Genomic DNA, 25,620 nt, shown 5'->3' on the forward strand with positions numbered 1-25,620 from the left:
CTCGCCATCCTAATTTTCGGTATTGAAACAATATAACCGCGGTGATTCGTGGACTAGTGTTTTGACATGACGTTGTATCTCGATTTATTGTGTTATTATTGTTATTTGAGTAAAAAACATGAAAAGTCGCGGTGGTTCGTGCACATGTTTGGACTCCAACATGGTGTTTTGTAAATGTATTTTTTTTAGAGTTGGAATATCAAGTTATGGTGGTTCATGCACGATTTTTCCATCTTTAAATTCTTAAGACATTGTTTACAAATTTCAAGAATTTATACCATTTTTCATTTATTTTGTTATAAATTCTTATCACAAGTCTTCATTTATAAATGTTATATTTTTCTTATTGTTAATAATTCTTTTATATCCCAATTTTATATGGTAAAGTTTCACACAAATTTTCTCATTTTGATTTCACAAGAATTTTTATTGCGAATTTCGTTCATTAAAATAAAACATCTTCGATATAAGTAAAAAACAAACAAATAAATAAATATATGTATATATATATAGTTTGATCTATTCATAATGATTTTTAATATGTCATATATTTTCATTAAAACGATTTACAAACAAAAAAAAATCTTGTTGTATAAATTTCATTATATTAAGAAAGTTTTATGATAAATTTCACCTCAACTTTTCAAGTAAATCTTCTATTATATAAACTTTAAATTTATTTAAAGTCCCTGTACAAAAAAAATTGTATAAAAATTTCATTTTTATAACTATTCCGTTTATTTTAAACGATCATTTCACAATATTAATTTTTTTAAACTTTTCATGACGTTTTAATTATATTATATAATACCCGTGGTAAAATTTTCGCTACCCAAATTTATTTTCATAACAACTTTCATCATGCAATATTTGGTTCGTTATAAATTTTCGCAAATAAAAAAAATTTTACATCATACGATTTTACGCGTTTTAAATTTTTATGATAGTTTTGCCATTATCTTTCAAGAAAGTCACAAACTTATAGTTTGTAATCTTCTTGAAACTCTCATGCAAAACTTCATAGAAATTTTACTTTAAAGATCAAAATAGTTTACTTATGATTTCTCGATTTACAATGCCGGTCATTTAACTTACCATGATATTTTTATTACACGATATTAAATAACGAACTTGGCAAAAAAAATTTCTCATTTCGCAACTTTGTTTTTCCCAAATAATCATTTAATATTGAAACCTCATAACAAATTTTGACATTCAATTTACGTATTTTAAATTTCCTCATAAGCAAAAAAAATTTATTTTAATCTTTATAAAAATAAGAGGTGTGTGATTCACACACTCGGATCTCAAAAAATTTCTATTTATATAATATATATACTTATACATATATTAACTTTTAATTTTAATTATCAAAATTTTCATGGATGCTTCAAACATTATTTATAAATTATGATATCTTCAGTTTAATACTTATTATGAGTCAAAAATCTCACTAAACGCAACCACAAGTTCCCAAACACCCGTATCCCATCTCAAACTACCACCTTAAATCAAACCACCCTTCCATTTCAAAAGTTTCCCGAGCACTCAAATATTTTCCTCAAATATAAACGAAACCTAACACATCAACATTATACCCTCACCTACTCAAACCCTATGCAAGCCCAAGATATACAAAAAAAATCAACCCAACAAAAGGCCCTAACTACCGCCACCTTTACGCCACGAAAACCTATCAAACTTACCATCCAAATGCTTCGAAGACATGACAAACACGCTATGTCGAGTCACAAACCATATCGCCACACCGTTCCCATCCAACATAAAATTTGATATCAAAATAGAAACCCAAACACTCCTTACAAAATATATGTATAAACCAAATCTCCACCCAAACTAACCAATATCAAATTATCCAGCCCATCAACTTAACTCGAGCCCAAATAAGCCCAACCACTACTCACACAAATCATCCAAGCCTAACCCACTCAAAAGACCTAAACTCAACAAACCCCATCGATTCAACTCAAGAAAACTCAACTACTCAAGCCGACCTAGCCACTCTCACTTACTACTAAATTTCCAACCATTCACCGTACGAAGCCTAAGACCCCTCCCTACGCATGCAAGTTTCGTTTTTCCCCGAAATATATATATATATATATATATATATATATATATATATATATATATATATATATATATATATGTATATACGTATACCTACATACAACTAGTGTATTTATAACAACCTCATGTATTCAAATAATCGCTTTTAAATTATAAACTTTTACAAAAAAGGGGATGATTTACGTATTATTATACTCACATTTAATAAATCATCTTTGTAAAATGTAGTATTGTCATGACAAAAAAATTTGATTATGAGGATTTGTTTTCAAAGATTGTTAAACGATTATGTGTCTGATTTCAAGATTTTAAATATTGTCACCTAAAGTGTTAAATCTCTTAATAACTTTATAAATACGAGGTTTCATTTTGAATGTTGAATGCGGGATTTATTTAGTAATAAATTACAACTTTTCTCATACTGCATAAACTCAATGACCATGGCTTTGCAAACCTTGGGACACATTTATAAATATTTTATATTGTTACACAAAGTTTTGCTCAATAACGATTTACGCGACTACTACCTCTTATTATCGCAAGCATCATCACCTTATATAATTTATTTTCATCATAATAAATCTATGTATGCAATTTCCTTTAACAATTTGGCTTACAAGATTTACATTTGATAATGATATTTCTTTAGCTACGCGATACCGCGATATATTGATATTATTATATTCATTCTCTTGGAAAACAATAAAACGACTTTACTTGAGATTTCATTTTCGATGTTATTCTTATATTTTCAATGAGCATATAAAACGCGATTTACCTATTTCATCATTTATTCGACTCTCACGGTTATTGCGATTTTCTTTCCCAATGATGAGATGTTTCAATGGTAACTTTATGCGCGTGAGATTTCATTTTCGTGTTTTGATTTCGTGACCGAATGCAAACTATTCAATAACAATTTGTGCAATACTTTCAAAACCTTAACTTCACCAATATCTCGTTTATCTCTTAAACGATATTATCATGACTATGTTATTTATATTTGTGCATTTATGTAAACACGATTCTATACATTATTCTATATCATTTTATCTAATCTATTAACGGCCTATGTATGGTTGTCTACAAGTTTTGGCGCTATTAGAAACCGTTATTATAATGACGATTATATAAATGGTTTCACAATAGTGGCCGTGTTCACGTTTTATCACATTTCATCAATTGTTTTGGTTGTTAACTAAATGCTATTTTACTTATATTGATGCACGTATGCGTCACCCCAAAGAAACTCACCTCATCCTCGTGATTTCACGAAATCGTATTCTCAATTTCTTATAACCTCAAGTTTGTACACATATGAAACTCATTGTACGACATTATTGATAATTGTAACGTTTTTTGCCCCTACCTCATGTACTCACTTTTGGGTTCCTCAATTACACCTATCGGGTTTCTCAGTTTTTCACTCTTTGGATTCTCGTTTCCTTTATTGGATTTCTCATTTCCTTCTATCAGAGTTCTCATTAAAATTCAACAGATTTATGCACGTTTCAAATGTTTAAGATTTCAAAAATATATATATAAATATAAACATGTCTTTTTAAACCACACAATGAGACGAACCATATGGACCATACGACGATCTAAATAATTATGGGTGCACACTTAATTATCGAAATCCCCGTATGGAAGCCATAGTAAGTACATTTGTGTGCGATAACTCAGACCCGAGGATGATGGCAGAAAATCGATGGAAATGTGAATCATGATAAAGGCATGGTGGATACGTCGCTGGTACTTCCTATATATAAGTGCCTTTATTATGTTCTCATTTGTAGCGTTTTTCAAATCATGCAAAGATTTGACGTTATTCGTTTGCTTAAAAATTTGTGCATGCAATTATCCTACTAAACACAACATTCGTTAATAATTACTTTTCTTTATGTTATTTTAATTTCGAGACGAAATTTCCAAAAAGTTGGGGATACTGTGACATTCGTCAAATTTGAGTCTCGATTAATATTTGTTTTTGTAAACTTATAATACGTAAACCCAACTCAACATTTTAGAACCTTGTTTATTTATTATATAATATTATAATATACCTCGACCGTAAATAAATCGATGTTTGTCACATTATACTATCGTTAAGAAAAACATAAGGAGTTCAAAATGATTTTCGTAAAGTCGTTACGAGTTGTACAAACCTTTAAACTCGTTTTAAACATTCATTGTAACTTGAGGGGGCTGTTTTGTAAATATGTAATACACACATATATCACCAAACCCTAACCCTATCTTCATATTATCTCATCAAGCCTCCATCTTCTTCCTCTCAAATTCTGGCCGCCGCCACCACCAACTCCGGCCACCAGTTCCGGCCACCACCTCCAACACACACACACAACACAGCCGCACCCCCCACCTTGTAGCCATTTTCCGGCGAACCTCGGGATTTCGCCGCCGCCGCCGGGAGAGATACGGAGAAGCCGCCGCCGCCTCCGGCCACCATCTCAACTACCACCACACCCTTTCCCCTGCAATTCCGACGAGACCCCCTGTTCGTCACCTCTCCCGCCAAACCCCCTTTCTTTCTCTATCTCTCTATCTCTCTCGGCTATCTCTATATCTCTCCGTATCTCTCCCGTCACTCTCTCTCTCGTTCTCTTTCTCTTTCTCTGGCGGCAGCTCGTCTCCGACAACCCCTTTCCTCACCTCCGACTTCGAATAAGGTATTGATAGTTAGTGTGTGTTTAAGCTAGAGGTCACGGGTTCGATTTCCCTCCGTGACCAACCTTGGTTTGTTTTTATTAACAAACTACTAAAGTTAATATTACCAATTTTTATTAATATGATATTAATATCTAGATTTTATAGTAATTATTTTTATTATTATCATAAACAAAATAGCTATTATTATTATTATTATTATTATTATTATTATCATAAACAAGATAGTTTTTATTATTATTATTATTATTATTATTATTATTATTATTGTTATCATTAACAAAACAAATATTATTATCATTATTTTCATAATTTATAGATTATTGTTACTATAATTATTATTATCATTTTTATTATGATTATTAAGTAATATTACCAAATTCTAATATTGTTGATGTTATCCACTTGTTTATGGAACCGAAACCCATGTCGGGCCTAGTTGTCGTTTAACGACATCGTTACCTCGAGTTATATATTTTTCACTAATACTACTATTATTAAAATGTTATAAGTATTAGTTATTATTAATATGACACATATAATTAGTATAATAATAATAATTATTATTAATAAAACCTATAAATCTATTAATAACATTTTCAACAATAAAATAATAATTATTATATTTATTATTACTACTACTATTATTAGTTTTAATAACAATTCTCGATTAGTAGTATATTTACAGATTATTATCGTCATTATCATATATATATATATAACATATATTTTTTAGAATTATTATTATCATTACTATCATTATCATTAATAATATTATTATAAACTTTATTATCTATTCATTTTCATAAAACCGAACTCTTGATTTAAACCCGTCTTGTTTCTTTTAATATTGGTTTAGCTATTAAAAAGCCCAATAAAATAATATTTTATTATCAATTAAATACGAGTCCCTAATCATTTATAAATTAACCGGTAACCTGACTAACAACCGAACCTTCTCGCTCAATGTTTCAATATAGTTTCATCATGGTTTCAAGTTCATTAATATATATTACGTTATTTATTTTAGCTAAGGTGTTTATCGTTTCAAGTCGGATCTGTTCGTTTATCGTTCGAGCTTCATTTATTTATCTATTTAGTTCTTGGTTCATCAATCGAGGTGAGTACTTTTATACCCCTTTTTCCATCTTTCGTTTTGGGGTGACATTTCATACTTATCAAACTAAATGCTTTAAATTACTTGCATCTTAAACCCACAAACGTGATTGTATACCTTACTTGAATAATGGTTCGATTTGGTGTTCTATGCTTATTTGTCTATGTGTTTATCGCTTTTGGATGGTGGAACTATAAATCCTAGACCATTTGGCAACCCCTCATGGCAAGGTGTCGTTAACGTAATGCAATTAACGATAACTATAAAATCCTAGACTACTTGGCAACCCCTTGTAGCTAGGTGGCGCTAACGTAAAACTATTAGCGATTGTCAATTTATCCAAGTTTATAGGATTTATTTATTGTTTTGTATACAAGTTTTGTGGCTTTTTATTACTATATACTTATATGCTCAAACTTATGAATTGCTCACCAACCTTTGTGTTGACAAACTTTATTTTATGAAATGTTACAGGTTTGACTTTTGTTGACTCGAGTGCTTGACGGAAAACGTTACCAAGACTATTAGGGTATTAGTAAAACGAACAATATGAATGCTATTTGTTTATATGAACGTGTAACATCCTAAAATTTTAATGTTGAATAAAGAAAGTTATTTTAATGATTTCGCGTTATTGATTAATTAATATCGTGTAAGGAGCGGATCATGGACTTAGATTAATTGAGATGGGTTAAATGTGAATGGGCCTTAGGTCCATGGGCTTTAAGGGATATAAATATCCCCTAAACCCTAAACCGTCACTCATTCCATCTTATTCTCAAACACACTCCAAAACACACGCACACACCACCATCACCGCCATACGGCCGGCGGCCGAGAGAGGAACGAACAAGATCCGAGAGAGAGAGAACGATTAGTTGTGATTAAACAAGTTAAACGAGATCCAAACAAGCACAAAAAGGTATGATTCTTGATCATTGAAGTTTAAAGATCCAAGCTTTATAGTGTATAAACGACCGAAAACGGTTGGGGAACGTAGTGGGTGATGTTGAACCATAACAAGGGTGTTAAAATCGCCAAAAATGCTTGATAGAAACCAAACAGCGGCTGTACTGGGCAACTTCGCCTTCAAAGCGATAACTTCGCCTTCAAAGCGATAAATTCGCCTTCTGTAAGGCCCCGAACCCGGTGACCCTACTTTAGCGTCGGATTTACTCATAAACACAGTTCTTCAAATCAGAGTTTATTAAAACTTTTCGCGGAATATAAAACATCATTCATTTGTTACAAAACATTAAATCTTTTCTTTGATACCATAACACAAAACTTTATATTTAAAACATCTTTACTTCTTTCTTCAGATGCCAGCCGTTCAATCCATGCCGTGTGTCATCCTCATGCTAACTCTATAATCAGCTCACCTGCGTGCATACTAAAAGTCAGCTACGCTGAGTGAGTTCTGGTTAATCGAACGCCATACAATACATACACATACATACATATCTGTAGATACATATCCATACTTCACTAGTTACCCTTCTGTTCTACATACATACTTGCTACCATACATACATACATATCTACAATCACTAACCTCAGTCTACCGAGAGTACGTTCATAGTTCACCGTCTATACCTGTACTCAAGGTCGTGAACACGTACAAGGTTCGCAGTCATTACCTATGTTCACCATTTATGGTACGTACAAGGATCGCGGTCCTTCCCTATACCATAGTACATCCACAACACGTACAAGGTTCGCAGTCCTTCCCTATGTTGCAACCTAATTCATAGCACGTACGAGGTTCGCAGTTCTCCCCTATGCTACAAAATCAGCACGTATAAGGTTCACAGTCCTTTCCTATGCTGAAATACATCCACAACACGTACAAGGTTCGCAGTCCTTCCCTATGTTGCAACCTAATTCATAGCACGTACGAGGTTCGCAGTCCTCCCCTATGCTACAAATACAGCACGTATAAGGTTCACAGTCCTTTCCTATGCTGACGCCTATCTACATTACGTATAAGGTTCGCAGTCCTTATCTACGTTTACATATATCTCTACTTCACGTATAAGGCTCGCAGTCCTTAACTACGCCATCACTAGCCGAGTCTATGTCCGACAGAAGCTAGAGGGATTTGCCATCCTAACTTACTGTGTCGAACGTAGAACTCACATGCCATTCGTGTACCTATATACACATACTTACATTATAACATAAGAACACTCTAGGCATTCTTTACCTCATTCATTTAACAACCATACCCCTTGTCGTTACGTGCAATATCCGAAGTCGTTCACGCCCCGACAAGTATTCATTTGAAATATTCATACATCTTCGATATATAATATTCGTACCTTTATTTTTAACCTGACAGTACGCGCAATATCCGAAGATCGTTCGCGTACCGACAAACAATCATTCATATCTATCACACATATCACATATGACATACACTTATCACTTAGGATAAATGTATTAACAACACATCGAGTATGCACACAGCCCCGAAAATGGGGCTAGAAACTCACCTGAACACGGTTACGTTCACCGTTAATCGTAATCCCTTTCCTCAGCTGAGCACGGCTGACTGTATAACAAGTACACGTATCAAACAACTATCACTACTCATATCATCTTTCCAGTCTTAACTACTACCCACAACGAACGGGGGTCCGGGGGCAGCGCCCCTGGCAGCGGGGTCTAGGGGCGGCAGCCCCTAGCAGGGTCCAATGGGCAGAGCCCCTTGCTGGGGTCGAGCTGCCAGGTCAGCTTGGAAAAATTTTATTTACATTAACTGTCTTAACACATTTTCCATTAGGTTTTTAATTTATTTTCTAAGCGAACTTAACTTTAGGCGAAGTTAAACCTTAAGCGAACTTAGCTTTAGGCGAAGTTAAACCTTAGGCGAACTTAGCTTTAGGCGAAGTTAAACCATAGGCGAACTTAGTTTTAGGCGAAGTTAAACCATAGGCGAACTTAGCTTTAGGCGAAGTTAAACCTTAGGCGAACTTAGCTTTAGGCGAAGTTAAACTTTAGGCGAACTTAGCTTGCAGGCGAAGTTCATCAGGCGAACTTAGCTTGCAGGCGAAGTTGTCGTCTGCAGGTTCTGTTCGCTCTTAAATCCTTCGTTCCTTAACCAAATAACTCGATTTAGGTACCCATGGAATCGTCTGACCAGCGCCTACAAACCCCAACTATCAAATCGACCTAACATCGATGTTTAGAGGGTGCGATTTAGGCATATAGGTTACGGGTCCTTTTTATCAATCGATTAACCCATCAAATCATAACCATTTTCAGTAAGTTTAGCTTTGTTAGATTCGTTTTTACCATACAAACTCAGATCTACCATTTCTCAAATCAAACCGAACCTATACGAACGATTTTTAACCATAAACGTACCTTGAACGAGTCGAACTTACGAACACGAGATGGTCTTGTTGCTTTGGTTCGTCACGACGATCTAGCACCAACTAACGTTTACTCTCTCTCGGATCCTGCTCGTTTATGGTGTGTGTTTTGAATGTGTAGAGATTAGAATGGAAAGAGATGAGGTTTAGGGTTTTATGGTGGTTTAGGGGATATTTATATCCCTTAAAGCCCATGGACCTAAGGCTCATTCTCATTTAACCCATCTCAATTAATCTAACACTAGCCCGACTCATACCAACTCCTACTCTATTATTTATTTCCCGAACCCGAGTCAACTTTCCCTCTATTATTAAGTAATATAATTAATATCATTTTGGAAATTTCGGGATGTTACACCTTCAAAGCGATAACTTTCCCTCTTTTAAGGTATCCTTACCTTAAAACGCAAAAACATTAGATTTTTATTGTGTTTTATGGATCACGAGCTTAACTTGGATTCCGTTGTTTCAAATCTCCTTAAAGATTGTCTCATGTGAGATGACCACTTTAAGTAGTCGAATGCGAGCGTTCCGCTCGCCATCCTAATTTTCGGTATTGAAACAATATAACCGCGGTGATTCGTGGACTAGTGTTTTGACATGACGTTGTATCTCGATTTATTGTGTTATTATTGTTATTTGAGTAAAAAACATGAAAAGTCGCGGTGGTTCGTGCACATGTTTGGACTCCAACATGGTGTTTTGTAAATGTATTTTTTTTAGAGTTGGAATATCAAGTTATGGTGGTTCATGCACGATTTTTCCATCTTTAAATTCTTAAGACATTGTTTACAAATTTCAAGAATTTATACCATTTTTCATTTATTTTGTTATAAATTCTTATCACAAGTCTTCATTTATAAATGTTATATTTTTCTTATTGTTAATAATTCTTTTATATCCCAATTTTATATGGTAATGTTTCACACAAATTTTCTCATTTTGATTTCACAAGAATTTTTATTGCGAATTTCGTTCATTAAAATAAAACATCTTCGATATAAGTAAAAAACAAACAAATAAATAAATATATGTATATATATATAGTTTGATCTATTCATAATGATTTTTAATATGTCATATATTTTCATTAAAACGATTTACAAACAAAAAAAAATCTTGTTGTATAAATTTCATTATATTAAGAAAGTTTTATGATAAATTTCACCTCAACTTTTCAAGTAAATCTTCTATTATATAAACTTTAAATTTATTTAAAGTCCCTGTACAAAAAAAATTGTATAAAAATTTCATTTTTATAACTATTCCGTTTATTTTAAACGATCATTTCACAATATTAATTTTTTTAAACTTTTCATGACGTTTTAATTATATTATATAATACCCGTGGTAAAATTTTCGCTACCCAAATTTATTTTCATAACAACTTTCATCATGCAATATTTGGTTCGTTATAAATTTTCGCAAATAAAAAAAATTTTACATCATACGATTTTACGCGTTTTAAATTTTTATGATAGTTTTGCCATTATCTTTCAAGAAAGTCACAAACTTATAGTTTGTAATCTTCTTGAAACTCTCATGCAAAACTTCATAGAAATTTTACTTTAAAGATCAAAATAGTTTACTTATGATTTCTCGATTTACAATGCCGGTCATTTAACTTACCATGATATTTTTATTACACGATATTAAATAACGAACTTGGCAAAAAAAATTTCTCATTTCGCAACTTTGTTTTTCCCAAATAATCATTTAATATTGAAACCTCATAACAAATTTTGACATTCAATTTACGTATTTTAAATTTCCTCATAAGCAAAAAAAATTTATTTTAATCTTTATAAAAATAAGAGGTGTGTGATTCACACACTCGGATCTCAAAAAATTTCTATTTATATAATATATATACTTATACATATATTAACTTTTAATTTTAATTATCAAAATTTTCATGGATGCTTCAAACATTATTTATAAATTATGATATCTTCAGTTTAATACTTATTATGAGTCAAAAATCTCACTAAACGCAACCACAAGTTCCCAAACACCCGTATCCCATCTCAAACTACCACCTTAAATCAAACCACCCTTCCATTTCAAAAGTTTCCCGAGCACTCAAATATTTTCCTCAAATATAAACGAAACCTAACACATCAACATTATACCCTCACCTACTCAAACCCTATGCAAGCCCAAGATATACAAAAAAAATCAACCCAACAAAAGGCCCTAACTACCGCCACCTTTACTCCACGAAAACCTATCAAACTTACCATCCAAATGCTTCGAAGACATGACAAACACGCTATGTCGAGTCACAAACCATATCGCCACACCGTTCCCATCCAACATAAAATTTGATATCAAAATAGAAACCCAAACACTCCTTACAAAATATATGTATAAACCAAATCTCCACCCAAACTAACCAATATCAAATTATCCAGCCCATCAACTTAACTCGAGCCCAAATAAGCCCAACCACTACTCACACAAATCATCCAAGCCTAACCCACTCAAAAGACCTAAACTCAACAAACCCCATCGATTCAACTCAAGAAAACTCAACTACTCAAGCCGACCTAGCCACTCTCACTTACTACTAAATTTCCAACCATTCACCGTACGAAGCCTAAGACCCCTCCCTACGCATGCAAGTTTCGTTTTTCCCCGAAATATATATATATATATATATGTATGTATATACGTATACCTACATACAACTAGTGTATTTATAACAACCTCATGTATTCAAATAATCGCTTTTAAATTATAAACTTTTACAAAAAAGGGGATGATTTACGTATTATTATACTCACATTTAATAAATCATCTTTGTAAAATGTAGTATTGTCATGACAAAAAAATTTGATTATGAGGATTTGTTTTCAAAGATTGTTAAACGATTATGTGTCTGATTTCAAGATTTTAAATATTGTCACCTAAAGTGTTAAATCTCTTAATAACTTTATAAATACGAGGTTTCATTTTGAATGTTGAATGCGGGATTTATTTAGTAATAAATTACAACTTTTCTCATACTGCATAAACTCAATGACCATGGCTTTGCAAACCTTGGGACACATTTATAAATATTTTATATTGTTACACAAAGTTTTGCTCAATAACGATTTACGCGACTACTACCTCTTATTATCGCAAGCATCATCACCTTATATAATTTATTTTCATCATAATAAATCTATGTATGCAATTTCCTTTAACAATTTGGCTTACAAGATTTACATTTGATAATGATCAAAACATTTCTTTAGCTACGCGATACCGCGATATATTGATATTATTATATTCATTCTCTTGGAAAACAATAAAACGACTTTACTTGAGATTTCATTTTCGATGTTATTCTTATATTTTCAATGAGCATATAAAACGCGATTTACCTATTTCATCATTTATTCGACTCTCACGGTTATTGCGATTTTCTTTCCCAATGATGAGATGTTTCAATGGTAACTTTATGCGCGTGAGATTTCATTTTCGTGTTTTGATTTCGTGACCGAATGCAAACTATTCAATAACAATTTGTGCAATACTTTCAAAACCTTAACTTCACCAATATCTCGTTTATCTCTTAAACGATATTATCATGACTATGTTATTTATATTTGTGCATTTATGTAAACACGATTCTATACATTATTCTATATCATTTTATCTAATCTATTAACGGCCTATGTATGGTTGTCTACAAGTTTTGGCGCTATTAGAAACCGTTATTATAATGACGATTATATAAATGGTTTCACAATAGTGGCCGTGTTCACGTTTTATCACATTTCATCAATTGTTTTGGTTGTTAACTAAATGCTATTTTACTTATATTGATGCACGTATGCGTCACCCCAAAGAAACTCACCTCATCCTCGTGATTTCACGAAATCGTATTCTCAATTTCTTATAACCTCAAGTTTGTACACATATGAAACTCATTGTACGACATTATTGATAATTGTAACGTTTTTTGCCCCTACCTCATGTACTCACTTTTGGGTTCCTCAATTACACCTATCGGGTTTCTCAGTTTTTCACTCTTTGGATTCTCGTTTCCTTTATTGGATTTCTCATTTCCTTCTATCAGAGTTCTCATTAAAATTCAACAGATTTATGCACGTTTCAAATGTTTAAGATTTCAAAAATATATATATAAATATAAACATGTCTTTTTAAACCACACAATGAGACGAACCATATGGACCATACGACGATCTAAATAATTATGGGTGCACACTTAATTATCGAAATCCCCGTATGGAAGCCATAGTAAGTACATTTGTGTGCGATAACTCAGACCCGAGGATGATGGCAGAAAATCGATGGAAATGTGAATCATGATAAAGGCATGGTGGATACGTCGCTGGTACTTCCTATATATAAGTGCCTTTATTATGTTCTCATTTGTAGCGTTTTTCAAATCATGCAAAGATTTGACGTTATTCGTTTGCTTAAAAATTTGTGCATGCAATTATCCTACTAAACACAACATTCGTTAATAATTACTTTTCTTTATGTTATTTTAATTTCGAGACGAAATTTCCAAAAAGTTGGGGATACTGTGACATTCGTCAAATTTGAGTCTCGATTAATATTTGTTTTTGTAAACTTATAATACGTAAACCCAACTCAACATTTTAGAACCTTGTTTATTTATTATATAATATTATAATATACCTCGACCGTAAATAAATCGATGTTTGTCACATTATACTATCGTTAAGAAAAACATAAGGAGTTCAAAATGATTTTCGTAAAGTCGTTACGAGTTGTACAAACCTTTAAACTCGTTTTAAACATTCATTGTAACTTGAGGGGGCTGTTTTGTAAATATGTAATACACACATATATCACCAAACCCTAACCCTATCTTCATATTATCTCATCAAGCCTCCATCTTCTTCCTCTCAAATTCTGGCCGCCGCCACCACCAACTCCGGCCACCAGTTCCGGCCACCACCTCCAACACACACACACAACACAGCCGCACCCCCCACCTTGTAGCCATTTTCCGGCGAACCTCGGGATTTCGCCGCCGCCGCCGGGAGAGATACGGAGAAGCCGCCGCCGCCTCCGGCCACCATCTCAACTACCACCACACCCTTTCCCCTGCAATTCCGACGAGACCCCCTGTTCGTCACCTCTCCCGCCGAACCCCCTTTCTTTCTCTATCTCTCTATCTCTCTCGGCTATCTCTATATCTCTCCGTATCTCTCCCGTCACTCTCTCTCTCGTTCTCTTTCTCTTTCTCTGGCGGCAGCTCGTCTCCGACAACCCCTTTCCTCACCTCCGACTTCGAATAAGGTATTGATAGTTAGTGTGTGTTTAAGCTAGAGGTCACGGGTTCGATTTCCCTCCGTGACCAACCTTGGTTTGTTTTTATTAACAAACTACTAAAGTTAATATTACCAATTTTTATTAATATGATATTAATATCTAGATTTTATAGTAATTATTTTTATTATTATCATAAACAAAATAGCTATTATTATTATTATTATTATTATTATTATTATCATAAACAAGATAGTTTTTATTATTATTATTATTATTATTATTATTATTATTATTATCATTAACAAAACAAATATTATTATCATTATTTTCATAATTTATAGATTATTGTTACTATAATTATTATTATCATTTTTATTATGATTATTAAGTAATATTACCAAATTCTAATATTGTTGATGTTATCCACTTGTTTATGGAACCGAAACCCATGTCGGGCCTAGTTGTCGTTTAACGACATCGTTACCTCGAGTTATATATTTTTCACTAATACTACTATTATTAAAATGTTATAAGTATTAGTTATTATTAATATGACACATATAATTAGTATAATAATAATAATTATTATTAATAAAACCTATAAATCTATTAATAACATTTTCAACAATAAAATAATAATTATTATATTTATTATTACTACTACTATTATTAGTTTTAATAACAATTCTCGATTAGTAGTATATTTACAGATTATTATCGTCATTATCATATATATATATATAACATATATTTTTTAGAATTATTATTATCATTACTATCATTATCATTAATAATATTATTATAAACTTTATTATCTATTCATTTTCATAAAACCGAACTCTTGATTTAAACCCGTCTTGTTTCTTTTAATATTGGTTTAGCTATTAAAAAGCCCAATAAAATAATATTTTATTATCAATTAAATACGAGTCCCTAATCATTTATAAATTAACCGGTAACCTGACTAACAACCGAACCTTCTCGCTCAATGTTTCAATATAGTTTCATCATGGTTTCAAGTTCATTAATATATATTACGTTATTTATTTTAGCTAAGGTGTTTATCGTTTCAAGTCGGATCTGTTCGTTTATCGTTCGAGCTTCATTTATTTATCTATTTAGTTCTTGGTTCATCAATCGAGGTGAGTACTTTTATACCCCTTTTTCCATCTTTCGTTTTGGGGTGACATTTCATACTTATCAAACTAAATGCTTTAAATTACTTGCATCTTAAACCCACAAACGTGATTGTATACCTTACTTGAATAATGGTTCGATTTGGTGTTCTATGCTTATTTGTCTATGTGTTTATCGCTTTTGGATGGTGGAACTATAAATCCTAGACCATTTGGCAACCCCTCATGGCAAGGTGTCGTTAACGTAATGCAATTAACGATAACTATAAAATCCTAGACTACTTGGCAACCCCTTGTAGCTAGGTGGCGCTAACGTAAAACTATTAGCGATTGTCAATTTATCCAAGTTTATAGGATTTATTTATTGTTTTGTATACAAGTTTTGTGGCTTTTTATTACTATATACTTATATGCTCAAACTTATGAATTGCTCACCAACCTTTGTGTTGACAAACTTTATTTTATGAAATGTTACAGGTTTGACTTTTGTTGACTCGAGTGCTTGACGGAAAACGTTACCAAGACTATTAGGGTATTAGTAAAACGAACAATATGAATGCTATTTGTTTATATGAACGAGATGTGTTGTTATTGATTTGTTGAAATAAAATGAGTTGAATAAATATTGTCACTTTAAATAGTGTCTTGTGTATTTGTCCAATCACGTTGCACCCTGGCATGTTCCGCCGCCTTTGGTCGGGGTGTGACAGTTTCCATAGGCCCAAATAACCAAGAGCTTGTATAATAATGTAAAAATAAAAATACTTAAGTTTAACAACCAAAAAGTTAACAAATAAGTCTTTTAAATGAAAGTTCGGTTTGGTTCGGGTTACATCTCACAATATGTTCCTTGATGGGTTCCACGTGCCCAAATATTAAATAACTTGTAAAAATGATTTTAGAAACTTAAATCTAACATAAAGCATGTTTAAAACAATTATTTAACAAAAACTAGTGACGTGAGGTCGAAGACTCACTAAAAAATAAACCGAATACAACTAATTAGATAGCGGTAAGCGGATATCGAACACAGGGAGTTTGTGGAAAATGTGTTACCAAGTAGCTTTATAATTAAACTATATTAAACTAAGTACAAAAGTAAATTCAAAGAGTTGGTTGTTTGGTTTTGATTAACAAAAATAGCTAAAGCAATAAACGAGTTTTAATCAATATGTGAAAATATGTCTTCCCTCGGTTTCAGGTTTCCATGAATGTTACGGTTAATGTTTAACTGAGATGAACAATAGGTAAAGTTCGTGTTTATGTAAACGATTGCGATAATTGAAGATCAAGTACTTGGATCATACAACGCAAGGTGATCACTCAAAAACCAATTAGTTTATCTAACCCCCTAAATCCCTCTCGATTAATCTCGATTACTTAAAGCACCAAGAACTGACAGTTTAGAACACAAAATCGATAAACTAAAAATCTATCAACCAATACATAAATACCATAATAATGAAATCAATAAGATCAAGTATTATCTCAGAAATTGTCTAAACATTCAACCAAACATACATAATAAACCTTACAATCCGAGGGAAAACATAAAGGAATTTAGCCACACATGTTTCGGTTTGTCATCCCTTCAATCATAATTATCATACAAATTAAAAACAAGTATCTAATGATTACCACACTCACAATTAATCAATTGTCTCCAAAAATCACCTCTAGGTCGTCTGGAATGAAAAATATATCAAAAGACATGAAAAAACGACTAAAAATAAGAAGAGAATCGGGCAGTTACGACCCGCACCGTGGCCCACGGTTCACACCATGGTTCACGGTGTCTTTTACCATAATCTGGACCGTGGCCCACGGTCTCCACCGTGGGTAGGGCTGTAAACGAACCGAACGAACACGAATAAGGCCTTGTTCGTGTTCGTTCGTTAAGAAAATAATGTGTTCACGAACGGTTCACGAACACTTACCGAACAAGATTTTATGTTCGTGTTCGTTCATTAAGGAAATTAACGTGTTCACGAACGGTTCACGAACATAAACGAACACAAATAAAATCGTCATATCCTAGAGATTAAAACCGATGTATTCATCAATGTAAATAATGAAAACATGTAAACGAATTGAACGAACACAAACAAGGGCATGTTCGTCTTTGTTCATTTAACTTTAAACGAACACGAACACTTAATCGAACAACTATTTATGTTCATGTTCGTTTATTTAAAAATGAACATTTGTGTTTGTTTATTTAAAATCTAAACAAATATAATTGAACATAGATAAATGAACATATATGAACACAAACAAACATAAAAACATAAATGAAAAACACTTAAATGAAGAAAAATTAACAAATATAAAACTTTTAGTAGATGACTCATCCAAACACTATTTAATTATTTTTTATTAATACATTAACAAACATAAATAAACAGGCAGGAACGAACATAAACGAACGTTCATGAACATAAATGAACGAATGGAACATGTGTTCATGTTCGTTCGTTTAATTAAACAAACACAAACTTTTTGTTCATGTTCGTTCGTTTATTAAATAAACGAACATAAACGAACTTCCCGCCGAACAATTCACGAACAGTTCACCGAACGTTCGGTTCATTTACAGGCCTAACCGTGGGCCACGGTGGGACAGAGGCCACGGTACGGTGGCCTCTGTCCGTTTTGATCATCTTGGACCGTGGCCCACGGTCTCAACCGTGGGTCACGGTGGACTTCAGCCTCGCGACTTTATTTTTCACTTCTTCCGACCTTTCTCGCGTCTCCGGCTCCTTCGGTCGCCTCTGTATACACCAAAAATCTCCGGAACCTCCTTTGAACCTACAATTTACCCAAAACACCGTAGTTATCTAATTCCATAAAATAAACCAATTCAATACATGATTATTAACGGCTTTAAATCACTTAAGGGTTGTCCCATGGACCACCCGTCAACTAGTAAACAAGTTCGGTTCACGGTTTGGACAATTTACGGTTAAACCGAGGTTAGTCTCTACAAACCCCCACCATAGAACTTCATAATTATGACAAACAAACTAAAAAGAGCGTAAGTTAAACAAGATTAAGATGTGAAACAAGTTATATAAGTGTATATATATCAAGGACCACGAAAGTCCTACATGAAGCCTTACCTTACGAAGTCCGAAGCTTAACCAACCGGAGTCGGTGAAACAACTACTAAAGGTAATAAGGGGCGTGTATTATATATATGTTGTACCACCATATTCAAGTGTTAGTAAGACTATATAAGTAAATTAGAATGAAAGATTAAACTTAGTTTGACTTTTGGAAGTCAAAACTTCAAGAACCTTAAGAAAATAACAACCTTGAATCTATGAAGTTTTGAGAGAGAATTTGGAGATGTAGCAAGTGTAAAAAGGAAGGAGATGGGTGTGTATATATAGGGTAAGAGTCAAAACTTCTTTGCAAGGTTCTCTTTTATGTTTATATGAGAATAGGTTGGTTAAACAAACAAGCAAAGCACAAAAAAAAAAAAAAACGAAAATGTGCAGCAGGGGGCTAAAGGCGCCGCGCGGCCTCCCCTTTTCCTCTGGTCGCGCGGTACGGTGTGCCTAGGGGGGGGGGGTTGGCCCAGCTCGTCTTGTTGTGGTTCGTTTCGCGTCCGGAAGTTCGTTTTTGATGTATTTTAGTCGTTTTAAAGCCGTTTTCGAAACCGAATAAGGAGTTTTTAAAATTAAACAAATGGGAACAATTTGGTAACATAAAAATCCAATATTTTATATATCATGAGTTTCGGTTTACAAAACTGGTCGGTTTACAACATAAAACAATGCCGAAATTGACGAATGCCACATTTAGTATGCACGCAGGTAAGTAGAATGAAGCAGCTCGCTTGAGGGAACGCATGATAAACGAATAAGAGACTGGTATCCGAAGACTCAAGTCGTTTTATAATTTATTTTTTGATTTAAAAGACAAAGATGTTTGTTTAAGACAAGTTATGTAATATTTATGAAAGATTTTATATTCCGCGAACGTTTTTTATTAACTCTGATGATTAGAACTATGTTGATGAGTACATCCAATGTCCAAAGTAGGGCACCGGTATCGGGGCCTTACATAAGGGCTATTTGGGTTTGGTGAGACCCATACCCGTGAAATCGAGTTAAATGCATGAGATTCCTTCATTTAAGAATAAAGCAATCTGATGACTTGAGATAATTTAGGGAGAATTTGTTTATATATATTTAAGATATGTATGTATATACGTACATATAATAACTATTAAACATTTATAAGGTTTAACTATAAAGATTTAATAAGTTTTTTAATTTTAAATACATAAGCAAATTATATAAATATATCTTATTATTTTACATGTTAAAATAATTATTTGGTCAAGTATTTTTTAAACAAATGTATTTTTATAAATAAATATTTATATTATTTATTACAACTTTAATAGTTATAAGTACAAGTATTTTAAAAACGATTATATTATACATAAAAAATTATTATTTACAATATTAATTTATAAGCATTCATTATTCATAATAAACTTTAAATAAATTATTATAACACACAAATACCCGTTCATATCTCAAATCTTTATTAGTCCATTTATTAATTCGTAGTATTCTCAAATAATTATTATTACATAGGATTTTTCTGTTGATACGTCTCGAGGAGCGTGACGTTTATTTTATTACCGTTCTTAACGCATTCATTCCTTCACTTATTTGATAAGGTGAGTAATTACTCCCATTATTTTTTAATTGTTGTCCAAACGTTTTGGTGATATATGCGTACTTGCAATATTTACATACTATTAGTATTCACATTATCAACTGTTAACTTTGTGTGCTATCAATTATGTGCCTAACTTGCTACTAGTTAATTTGTTTATTTGAACGCATTCGGAGAGGTCCATCATAATCACATTTAGTATGATCATACGACCTTCGTAGTAGAAAAAGCCCACTTCGCATGGCGATGGTTTTACCGACACTCATTTATTTGCCCATTTGGCTTGATTGTATATCTCATAAGGACAGTTTGCTTATTTTTCTCATATTATATTGTATTGAATTAACTGCTGTGTTACTCACTCAACCTAATGTTGACAAAATATATCTATTTTATACGCATATGTAGGTTTTAGATTAAATTGATTGAAAGCTATGGAAGAGATTTAAATGTTGCTTTAAGTTAGAAGAATATTATCAAGACACAATGAATCAAGACTTAAATTTTGAACTTATTTGTTTTGTTTTAATGATTTGCATTTGTCTTTTGATATTCTTTGGATTATTTGAATATTTAATTTAATTTAATAGATATTGCCATTTTTAAATTATTGCATGATAGTACCTTGAGAGCTGTGAACAATCAGTTCGCGCCTCGACATTTCCGCCTTAGGTTGCGGTGTGACAAAATGGAACATGGACATGTTATAACATCTGATTACTTAGCTTGGGGCTCAATTTTCGCGATTTAGGTCGGTTCAGGAATGATTTAGCATTAAACGAAAATTAACAAACAAGAATAAAAAAAACTGGACTGTGCATCGGTCGCGTTACGCGACCGAAATAGTGCATCCCCGTCGCGCTATACGACAAGTGGGTTATACCAGATTTTCCAAAGTTGACATTTTTTAGTCCCTGAAGTGTCAAAAATGTGATTTTAGCCATTTTAAGCAATTTTAGAAGTTTTAATGACTATTTGGAATGATTGAAAGTTATGAAATCATAAATTAAGTTAAACATAATTAATTATTAATAAATGCACGATTTTATTGATACAAAAGATCCGAATTACATTCCCGAATCGGGTAAACAAATACGAATACGAAAGATTCGAGATGTTATAGGGGTGTTCGGGTCGGGTTCTTCAGGTTTCAAGGTTTTAATTTTAGACCTGAAACTCAACCCAAATCTCTCGCAGCTTTTTTCGGTTCGGGTTATTTGGGTTTGGGTTAATCGGGTTAAGCCTATTTATGAAAACAAAAAGAAAGTAAAAAAACTAAAGAAAAGCTAAACTCGATAACTTAAACAACATATTCTTCTTTATTCATCACACAAATTATGAAAAAAAATAAACATAACCTGGTAAAACAACATTTTCTTCTATCTTGGTTGTTATTAGAAAAAAATGTATAAACAATAAATGGTCGATCAATCATAATAACTAGAATGTGTATAGTGTCCTGTATATGGTGTACACACCTAATAATAATATTATTTTTGTAAACAAATAGTTTATTCGGGTTGACCCGAAACCTAGAAATCAGACCCAAGAACCAACCTGAATTACTTTGATTTGGGTTCGGGTTTTCTCGGATTGAGTTTCGATTTCAGGTAAAAGTGACAGCCCTAGAAGTCACAACCATTTAGTTGTAAGGCATACAATTTTACAACTAAATCAAATCAGTGGCAGTAAAAGATACACCTTTCACTATATATTTTTAGTTGGTAGAAAGTTAAATCAAGTATATATCTATTTTATTTGATTAAATAAAGAGAGAAATAAATTGAATGTATGTGCTTTTCAAAATGTGAACAAAATTGAAAGAAATATCATAATTATAAAAATTAAATGATGATTATAAAGTACATTTAAATGATATGCTCATACATGTTAGGAAAAAAAATCTCCCTGATTTTGTTACAAAAAAGTATTGTTATGATTATTAAAGATTTAAAGTGTCATAAGAAGAAAACATAGACAATACTTTAATATATAATCATTTAAAATAAAACTTTTTATGAGGTTAGACATTCACCTCAACTATAAACGTAACGCATAATTGCAAAAACAGTAAAAATATGCCTATACTTCTACCATTGTTAGGCACGTAAATGAATTAAATGAATACAAACAAACAAGAAAATTTTTGTGTTCGTTCATTTAACTTTAAACGAATACACTTATGTTCATCTTCATTTATTTAAAAAATGAACATATTTATGTTCATTTGTTTAAAATCTAAAGGAACATATCTTGTACAAAGATAAACAAACGCAAATGAACATATATATGAACAAATATAAATGAATATAGACAAACATAAATGAACATAAATAAACACAATAACAAATATAAAATCATTATGTAGATGACTGTTCCATATAATATTTAATTATTTTCTATCAATATTTAAACGAATACTGTAACATCCGGCCCCTCGCATCACCAATATTGTCCATTTTGCCCACAAAGAGCTCACGGATTTGTTTTTTGTTGCACAAGTGGAGACTTTCCAGGAGGTCACCCACCCTGTTACTACTTCCAGTTGAGCACACTTAACTGTGGAGCTCTCCTCTCGTCTACTACCATTAAGCCCAAAACGCGTTGGTGACTTAAGAGACGAGACATTTACTTATAAACCAATTATCTCTCTTGTCCACGACCGATGTAGGATTTGCCTTGAATGTTACAAATATAGATGAACATAAACAAACAAAAATAAACGAACATAAACGAACGTTCACAAACATAAATGAATGAACAAAACATGTGTTCATATTCGTTCATTTAGTAAATAAACGAACACAAACGGTCTTCCCGCTGAATGGTTCAAGAACAGTTCACCAAACATTCGGTTCGTTTAGATGACTAACCACCATTGTTACAACAATATCATGCATCAACAAAAAAGATTTGAATTAGAAACCTTTCTTCCAAAACAACATCAATATATCGACAATCATCTCCTAATCAAGCCCTTGATTGAATATAGCATTTCTCTAAAATTCAGAACACGTTTTTTTACCCAGTTTTAGATATATGTGTTACCTGACTTTAGAGGTTCCTTAACTTAATATTACTGTTTTGTTTGTAATCACAGACTAAAATCATGGTTGCAGAAGTCGCTAAATACTGTCATGGTAGATCAGGAAATTGCGAGAACTCAGTTCAGTCAGGAAGTACTCGACAATGGTTCAACGAGAACTCATCCTTTACGAAGAGTCCCTGAGAAACTCGTTAAGTAATCGATGCTTTGACGCGATGTTTACAACCATGACTAAAATACATATAGCATGGTTTCCTAAAGTTTCAATTTAATCAAAAGAAAACCTATTTACTCCCTCCGTCCCATTATAAGTGTCATAGTTTAATTTTTCAAGTCTTTATTGTTTAACTTTGACCGACAATATATTTGTTTGTGTTATATAATACTTGATGTAAAATATATGAATGGATTGGGTTTAAATGTATTTTATATTGATATAATTTTCATTAAGTATTATATGACACGAACAAAAATATTTACAATCAAGATTGCAAAAGAAAGATTTAAAAAGTCAAACTAAGACACTTATACTGGGACGAAAGGAGTATTTAATAATAATTTTGATTTCAAGAGAGAATTGGAATTGATACACAGGACAAAGACACTAAATTCCAAAACAAGGATGGTAAACAAATCGACGGTCAAAAACAAATTCTCCGCTTCATTGACCACCAATGACACGTCTTTCCCATTTTACCCTCGTCCGTCTAACCCGTTTATATAAATAAATCACCCTAACGCTTTCTTAGGGTTTAGGGTTTTCTCAATCTCAATCTCAATCTCATTCTCATTCTCATCTCAATCCAATTTCAAAACAATGGCTGCTGCTGACGGTGACAGGCAATCCGGCACCGTGAAGTGGTTCAACGACACCAAGGGTTTCGGATTCATCACTCCGGACAACGGCGGCGAAGATCTCTTCGTTCACCAGTCTTCGATTCGGACCGATGGCTTCAGGAGTTTAGGTGATGGTGAGACCGTCGAGTTTGTCGTCGAGACCGGATCTGACGGTCGGACTAAGGCGGCTGATGTTACTGGTCCTGGTGAAGGTCCGGTGCAGGGGAGTACACGTGGCGGTGGTGATCGTTATGGAGGAGGCGGCGGTGGTTACGGTGGAGGCGGAGATCGGTATGGAGGAGGCGGCGGCGGTGGTGGTTACGGCGGTCGTGGAGGACGTGGCGGCGGTGGTGGTTGTTACAAGTGTGGTGAGAGTGGACACATGGCTCGGGATTGCAGTCAGGGCGGTGGTTATGGTGGTGGACGTGGCGGCGGCGGTGGTTATGGTGGTGGACGTGGCGGCGGCGGTGGCGGCGGGTGTTACAATTGTGGTGAAGAAGGGCATTTCTCTCGTGAGTGTCCGAATGCTAGCAACCGTTGATCGGTGGTTTAATCGACGGAGGAGGTAAATTGTGGATTTGGCTTCTCTTAGATCTATCTTTTCTTTTTTAGTTTCAGTTTTTATGTTTATGAATCAAGTGGTTGCACCATTTTGTGAATGGTCTTTACCTTCATCTGATAGTTTTGTTTTTGAGACTTGTTGGATGTTAATGGTCATGGTTATTAATTTTAGGGTTTTTTTGATGTGTTGTTTTGATTGATATTACAAGTGGTTGTGGAACTCCATTTGCATTGAAAATGTTTTTGGGTTTGATGTGTTTGCAGTAGTTTTCCAAAACAGTTTCTTGTTTGATGATAACGACAGTAAACTTTTAACTAATTTACTTGTATTATAGTTTTAAAATTTATTGCTATTGCAATGCTATTTGTAAGGCTTGAAGTTACCACAATGTAGTATTTTCTAAATTTAGTCATTTTATGGATAAATTTAAATTAGATGTTAGCTGTTTTGGAAGTCTGGTAAATTTTTATGGCTTAAATTTTTAGATGCTCCTTAGGGTGATATACAAAACATTGGTAATTACATTGCACATTTATGCTTAAGTTCATTATTAAGCAGAAATTGTAATTGTGCTTTTCATTGGTGTATTTTCACGGTCGAATGAGACACGAATAGCTGTTTTGGAACTTACCCTACCCGACCTGTGGGTACTAGACTGGATTTTGGGTTTTTTATTTAAACCGTATTTAGAACCAAAATCGACCTTAATCCGTCAAAAGCGTACCCCCCTTATACTTGGTCATAATCCGACTTAAATTGAAACCTGATAAAAATCTGGCAAATCCAGAAGAGTAATTTGCACCTCTAAA

The 25,620-nt window shown here is 33.0% G+C and overlaps 1 protein-coding gene across 1 annotated transcript; it reads left to right on the plus strand.

Moving 5' to 3' along the window:
- Positions 1-24,169: 24,169 nt before the first annotated feature.
- LOC143555387 (glycine-rich protein 2-like) lies at positions 24,170-24,940 on the plus strand. Its single transcript, XM_077044951.1, has one exon. It carries the CDS (start codon positions 24,230-24,232, stop codon positions 24,788-24,790), a length of 561 nt encoding a protein of 186 aa, XP_076901066.1. The 5' UTR covers positions 24,170-24,229; the 3' UTR covers positions 24,791-24,940.
- Positions 24,941-25,620: the final 680 nt, after the last annotated feature.

Source organism: Bidens hawaiensis, unplaced genomic scaffold (genome assembly GCF_021521415.1).
Source record: "Bidens hawaiensis isolate Kalapana, Puna unplaced genomic scaffold, B.hawaiensis_p1.1 tig00018123_1, whole genome shotgun sequence".
Classification (NCBI taxonomy): Eukaryota; Viridiplantae; Streptophyta; class Magnoliopsida; order Asterales; family Asteraceae; genus Bidens; species Bidens hawaiensis.

What these genes read in the sequence shown, in the direction of transcription:
- LOC143555387 (XM_077044951.1), top strand. Translation starts at nt 24,230, where the DNA reads ATGGCTGCTGCTGACGGTGACAGGCAATCCGGCACCGTGAAGTGGTTC.